Source organism: Malaclemys terrapin, chromosome 14 (genome assembly GCF_027887155.1).
Source record: "Malaclemys terrapin pileata isolate rMalTer1 chromosome 14, rMalTer1.hap1, whole genome shotgun sequence".
Lineage (NCBI taxonomy): Eukaryota > Metazoa > Chordata > Testudines > Emydidae > Malaclemys > Malaclemys terrapin.
The window spans coordinates 293,854-300,559 of record NC_071518.1 but is presented as its reverse complement, the minus strand read 5'-3'; the positions used below and the strand labels follow the sequence as shown (position 1 = coordinate 300,559).

General features: G+C 55.7%; 1 protein-coding gene across 1 annotated transcript; it reads right to left on the bottom strand.

Annotated features, from left to right (window-relative positions):
* Positions 1 to 208: 208 nt before the first annotated feature.
* MARVELD3 (MARVEL domain containing 3) lies at positions 209 to 6,270 on the bottom strand. The gene is made up of 3 exons (XM_054048946.1): positions 6,185 to 6,270; positions 5,193 to 5,320; positions 209 to 1,833 (listed from the first exon to the last, which is right to left on the bottom strand). The coding sequence occupies exons 1-3, from the start codon at positions 6,268 to 6,270 to the stop codon at positions 1,223 to 1,225; spliced, it is 825 nt and encodes a 274-aa protein (XP_053904921.1). The 3' UTR covers positions 209 to 1,222.
* Between the last annotated feature and the right edge of the window lie 436 nt (positions 6,271 to 6,706).

The window sequence follows — 6,706 nt, the reverse complement described above, 5'->3', positions numbered from 1 at the left end:
CATAATGGACATGCATAATCAAACAAGATTCTACAGGATAAAACAGGTTAAAATGTAAATTCAAAAAGAGATAAGGGGAGATGGCTGCTTAAGGGGAGGGGGGTGTCATGAGTAGTTCGCAGGTCAGAGCTTTGATTAAAAGTTCAGACAGAGATATCAAGTCTGGGTTAAGTTTAAGCTCATCAAAAGTTCAGTCTCAACAGCAGTGGCTGTCAAACTTTTGTACTGGTGACCCCTTTCACACAGCAAACCTTTGAGTGCAACCCCCCCTCCTTATAAATTAAAAACACTTTTATATATTAAACACCACTATAAATGCTGGATGCAAAGCAGGGTTTGGGATGGAGGCTGACAGCTCGTGACCCACCATGTAATAACCTCAGAATCCTCTGAGGGGTCCTGACCCCCAGTTTAAGAACCCCTGCTTTATGGGAACAATGGTTGGTGTTCGTCCTCACTCACCCTTCCACTAATGATCGGGTTTGTAGAATCATTTTCTTATACAATCAATTACATTTAAAAAAAATAAGAACCATTGTTTAAAGATGACCTCCCTGATCCCCGCCATGTGAGGAAACACAGGATCAGAGGAGAGCTAGTGGCAGGGTTTAGTGGCCGAGCCTGGGCTCTCCTGCTCCCTGCACTGCTGTAGCAAGCAGCTGGGAATCAAAGTTGTTCAAACATGCGGTGATGGGAGGAGAGATGAAGTCCCATTGTGCTTATTTAAGGTGAAGTGAAAAGCTCAGTCTTAGCTAATGAACAAGGGATCTTGCCAAGTGCTGGTAGTTCTACCTTGTACGGGAGGAACGGGACTGTGGCCAATGAGAGAGCTGGGACATCTTGCTTCAGCAGATCAGGGGATGGAGGCGCCCCTCTACTCCCAAGATACTGAGCTCAGCACAAGCAGTAAGCTAGTCACTGCTAACAGAGGCAGAGCCATGGAGCAGATGTAAATTATGGAACTAAGAATGCATCTGTTCTGCTCACCATGCACAAGATTTAAATGCAAGGGCTGGTTAAAAGCAGCTTGGCTTGGCTCTAGCTGGAGCTGTTCTCTCATGGTAAAGGTGCTTGTTGTGGCCATGGTCCTGTGTTCTGATTGTAGCAGTGCAGATACAATGTCCTGAGCCAGGGGAAACGATGCTGCCCCTTCTTGGTGTCCAGGCTGGCAGCCACAGAGAGAGATGAGCTGGTAGGACAGCTTGGGTATGCACAAGCCACCCTAAAACTCATACATCTGCACTGGCTTCTCTCTCAGCTGACGAACTGTTTTGTATCCCCTGATAGCAAGGCCAGCACTGACCAAGAATGCCACAATGGCAATGCAGCTAAAGAGCCCAGCTGCTATCTCTGCCCCATGCACACTGCAGCTGAAGCCTTGGTAGCCTTTGCTTTGGTAGAGATGCTCTCTCTCTTTGCACACTGGAGAATCGTAGGCATCCAACAGATGGTGGAAGTAGAAGTAGAGAGCAGGCAGGAAGCCAAGTGCAATCAATATGTCCAGGGTGCATTCGAGCAGCAGCCAGGCTGGGAAATGCCATGGCAGCCGCAGCACACCAACCAAAACCAGAAGGCAAGAGAAGGCCATCAGGGCCCCTCCCACAGCCATCGCTGCCCTTGCTGTCGGCAGCTTTAATTGGTAGAACTGTGTGTCAAGTTGCTGGGCTTTTTCCCCCTCTGCCCCATCAAAGCCACTATAAGCCCCTCCATACTGGTAGTAGTAAATGCCCCCCAAGCTGGGAATGCCGGTGTAACCGCCTGTCGAGCTGTAGGACACAGAGCTGCAGATCAGGATCAGCATGGTCAGCAGAACTTCCACGAGCTGGCAGCAAGCTGCAAAGATGAACAATTCAAAGGCCAGTTAGCAATGGGTCTCTTATTGAGAAGGTCCCGCACCCTCTATAACTATAAGAGGGCTGGCTTCTCTCACAGCAGCACAGGGGCATGAGGGAGGGCGTGCCTGTTGCTGATCATGAATTAAGTAGTTGAAGTTCCCTTTCACTGAGGGAAAGATGACCACAGGACAACATGCAAGGCCCACCTTTTCCTCACGGCACTAACTTGTGCATTTTCCCAGGACTGCAAAGCCCAACTTCTTCCTTAGATGTCTGATGACAGGGCAGCCATACAGCATAGTGGGGAACTACTCCTCACAGTCCTACTGTCAAGTATATTTCAATTGTTGAAGTACTTGGAGCTCTGGAGAGGGGCTTGCAATTGTTACAAATCCAAATAAATCAAGAAGCTTGATAAATACGAGAGCTCCTCACCTGCCCTCTGAATGCAGCGGGCGGACCAGAAGGAGAAGCCAAGTTCCAGCCAATCTGCTTTAGGAGGTAGGAGAGACAATTTTGCTTTGATCTTTATATTTTAAGGGCCTTTTTTCTTAGGTGCTGAGCACCCACAACTTCAGATAAATCCATGGGACCTGTGGGCACTCTGTCATGCTGAGGGGTGTGACACAGCTACCTTGACAGACAGGATCAACAACTCACTAATGCAAACAAGCCAGCAGCCCCAGAACAGGAAATAAAGGCAGCTGTTAGCGGGCTCTGAAAATCTAATTTGTTTTAACTTGCTTCAAACCCCATGAGGCACGCAGCCTTACCAAGGGGCATCCCTCATCACCACTGTATGCCGTGGACAGGGCAAGCCTGACAACTTTGCCAAGCACTCAGCCACTTTGGGGTGCAAATGAAGAATCCACCTGAGGCAGGCGCAGCTGGGAAGACCCTGTATTCCAAACCTAGGGAAGAGCCAGTTGCCTGGCTGGGAACACGCTATGCTCCTAGCCTTCTCGTCCCTGAACATTCAGAGCCAGCAGTAGCTGCACATGCTGCTGGATCCAATTAGCTCCCTTCAGTGTCCATGGGGTGTACGGCAAATTAACTGTGCCAAACATCTCAGCCCCTATACCCAAAAACTGACAATCTATGCACTTGCTCCAGTGGAGGGAAGAGTCTTAGGAGTGAAGGGTGCACAGAAATTTCACCCTCACGCCTGGAATAAAGGATAAAGGAACTTGGTCAAACACCCTCCAAACTGTCCAGTCAGAGAAGGCAGCAGAGAGCCCAGGTGATGGCCCAGTACTGTGCACGGGCAGCTCTATGTATTTTGCCGCACCAAGCACGGCAGTCAGGCAGCCTTCGGCAGTGCACCTGTGGGAGGTCCCCGGTCCGGCGCCTTCGGCGTACCCGACGCCAAATTGCCGTCAAAACCACTGGACCAGCAGACTTTCCGCAGGCATGCCGCCGAAGGCAACCTGACTGCCGCCCTCACAGCGACCAGTAGGCCGCCCTCCGTGGCTTGTCGCCCCAGGCATGCGCTTGGTGCGCTGGTGCCTGGAGCCGCCCCTGGTACTGTGTGCAGGCCCTGACTTTACCCCTGAGCATTACATGACAGCGGCGGAGAATACAGGAGGCAAGTTGCTGTGCGAGGCTGGATTTGCTGTAAAACAATACAAAGGAGAAAGGGGGCAGCTTTTTAAAGTAGGAGTCTTGACAGCAACTTGACTCTTTCTGAGCAACTAATTCACCCATGCAAAGGCACCAAAACCCTCCCCCATTCCCTGCTCCCAGACAGGTTTCTGGAGGAGTTTTATTGCACTGATACGGGACAAAGTTCCATCATCCACTGATACAACCCCTTTTATGAGCTTGTAATAACTACCTGACACCCTTTATCTAGCCTCCTCTGTTCTCCTCTCAGCATCAACAGCAAATCCCATTCCTGCTGCTTTGCTGCTCCCTGTAGGTTGATGCCCACCACCGAGTCACAGGAGTAGAGAGCCGTATGCTGCTGGCCAGAGCCCTCACCTCAATAACCCACACTCAGCTTCAGGCATGAGCTAGAGTGAGAGTTCACCTCTTCCTTGCCCTTCTGCAGCACGCACACACCCTAGCCCTGGGATCAGCAAGTGAACAGCTCTCCTGGAATCAGGTGTCGTCTTTGTCTCAGAGGATTTGGGACTATTGGAATGCGGAGGATCCCCAGCAAGCAAGATACATCCCAGCTATCGACCTGGCTGCAGGCATGGCCATCTCCTGGGCCTAAAGTGCGCTGGGTTCAAATGGTTGTGTGTACACACACAGGTTAAAGAGCACTGGGTTGAAGTGGGTCTGTGTATGTACACACACACGGGATGAAGTGGGTCTGTGTATACACACACACACACACACAGGTTGAAGTCCACTGAGTTGCAATAGGTCTGCATATGCATAGATTCGGAGATTCCAAAAACAGAAGGGACCATTGCCATCAGGATAAAGTGCACCCACAGACACACGTGAGTTAAAATGCACTGCATTAAGTATACACACACAGGGTAAGTATGTCAGGTTACACACACACACACACACACGGTCAGTGTGTTGGGTTACAGTGGGTGTATACACACACACACACACGGTAAGTGTGCCGAGTTACAGTGGGTTTGTACACACACACAGGGTTAGTGTGCCAGGTTACAGTGGGTTTGTGTATATACACACACAGGGTTAGTGTGCCAGGTTACAGTGGGTTTGTGTATATACACACGCGGTAAGTGTGTTGAGTTACAGTGGGTTTGTATATACACACACAGGGTTAGTGTGCCAGGTTACAGTGGGTTTGTACACACACACACACACAGGGTAAATATGTCAGGTTAGGTCCTAGCCCCGGAAATCAAATTTCTGAAAAGGAGTAGGGTTGCTGAGGCATGCAGGTTGTTAGCACCCTCCTCTGATTGGCTGTTTTCTCCACTGCCCCACTTCCTAAGCTACAGCAGCCAATCAGGGCTCTCCCTGCCCCCCACAGGAGCAGACCTCATTCTCCCAGGAGGAGCTGGGGGTACAGGGTAGGGCAACTAGACAGCAAGTGTGAAAAATGGGGAGGGGGGGGAATAGGCACCTATATAAGAAAAAGACCCCAAAATTAGGACTGTCCCTATAAAATCGGGACATCTGGTCACCCTAGAACAGGGCGAGCCCAGCAGCTCAAGACACACGTCCAGTTACTGGCCAGGGGCACAGAGGGAACTGGCAGGTGCCTGTGTCCAGCCTCACCAGGACTAACAGCCAAGGGGCAGCAGACCCCTCTCCCCCTACTTTAGACAGGACACCTGGCACCCTCAGCCCCCAGACAGGGCCCTGTGCACTATAGGAATTAGTGCAGACAGAGCATCTGCTGGGTCACAGGCAGGTGAGTCTTACCTCTGGCTGTGCACAGGTAGCGGCACTGGTAACACTCCAGCAGGCCTGACGGCTCTGCCTGGTAGCACTCCAGCCTCTCGCAGCTGGGTCCACGTATGGGGGATGGCAACACAGGTGGGGGCTCCTCACTACCAACCAAACACAGAGACTCAGAGGTTGACCTGGCAGGGGTCAAAGCAGGTGGGGGAGAGGGGTTCAGAAGCCATGAATAAGGGGCAGGTCTGAGGAGCAGAGGGATGGGGGGCAGAGATAAGAGCCAAGGCTGGGGGTCAGAGGGTGCTGGGATGGGGGCAAGCAGGGGCTGGGCTGGGGCAGGGTGGGGAGATGTTGGGGGCAGGGGTGCTGGCAGGACTGGGAGGCTAGGGGCATTATGGGGCAGGACTGGGAGGTGGCTGGGGGCAGAGCTAGAGGGAGACTGGGGAAGTGGGAGAGCTGGGATGGAGGCGGGCGCTGGGCGGCAGGTGGAAGGGCAGGCAGGAGGTGCTGGGAAGAAGCAGGGGGAGGGGCAGGTGGGGGCGGTAGCCGGTGGAGAGGGGGTTATTGGGGGGCAATGGGGGTGGCAGGCACTGGGGTGGTGCAGGTGGGGGGGCTTGGGGCAGGTGGGCCAGTGGGGGGACAGTGGGGGTGGGGACAGGGGGTGGGGGAGGCAGGGGGACTGGGAGGGGGTGGGGGCAGGCAGAGGATGGTGGCTTAGAGTGACCAGATAGCAGATGTGAAAAATCAGGACAGGGGGTGGCGGGTAAAAGGTGCCTATATAAGAAAAAGCCCCAAATTTCAGGACTGTCCCTATAAAATCGGGACATTTGGTCACCCTATGGTGGCTTGGGGCAGGAGGGGGCGCTGGGGGGCAGTGGGGGTGGGGCAGGAGTGGGCACTGGGGGTGCAGGAGGGGGTGAGGACAGAGGGTGAGGGGGATTAGGGGGAGATAGGGGGTCGGGGGGGGCTGGATGGGGGGCAGCTCTGGGTCGCGCCAGGCCCCGCCCTGCTCTCACCGGCCGGGCCGGGGGCCCCGGGGGGGGCCGCTCGCCGCGCGCGCCCTGCCCGGCTGCTGGGGCCGCCTCCGCTCGCGCTCCGCCATCTCGGGCCGGGACTGAAGCGAGAGGCCCGGGGGAGGGGGGCTCACCTGGCGGGGCTGGGCCGGGCCGTGGGGGCGGGGCCTGAGGCGGAGGCCCGGGGGAGGGGGGCTCATCGGGCGGGGCGGGGCCTGAGGCGGAGGCCGGGGGGAGGGGGGCTCACCTGGCGGGGCGGGGCCTGAGGCGGAGGCCCGGGGGAGGGGGGCTCATCGGGCGGGGCGGGGCCTGAGGCGGAGGCCGGGGGGAGGGGGGCTCACCTGGCGGGGCGGGGCCTGAGGCGGAGGCCCGGGGGAGGGGGGCTCACCTGGCGGGGCGGGGCCTGAAGCGGAGGCCCGGGGGAGGGGGGCTCACCGGGCGGGGCGGGGCCTGAGGCGGAGGCCCGGGGGAGGGGGGCTCACCGGGCGGGGCGGGGCCTGAGGCGGAGGCCCGGGGGAGGGGGGC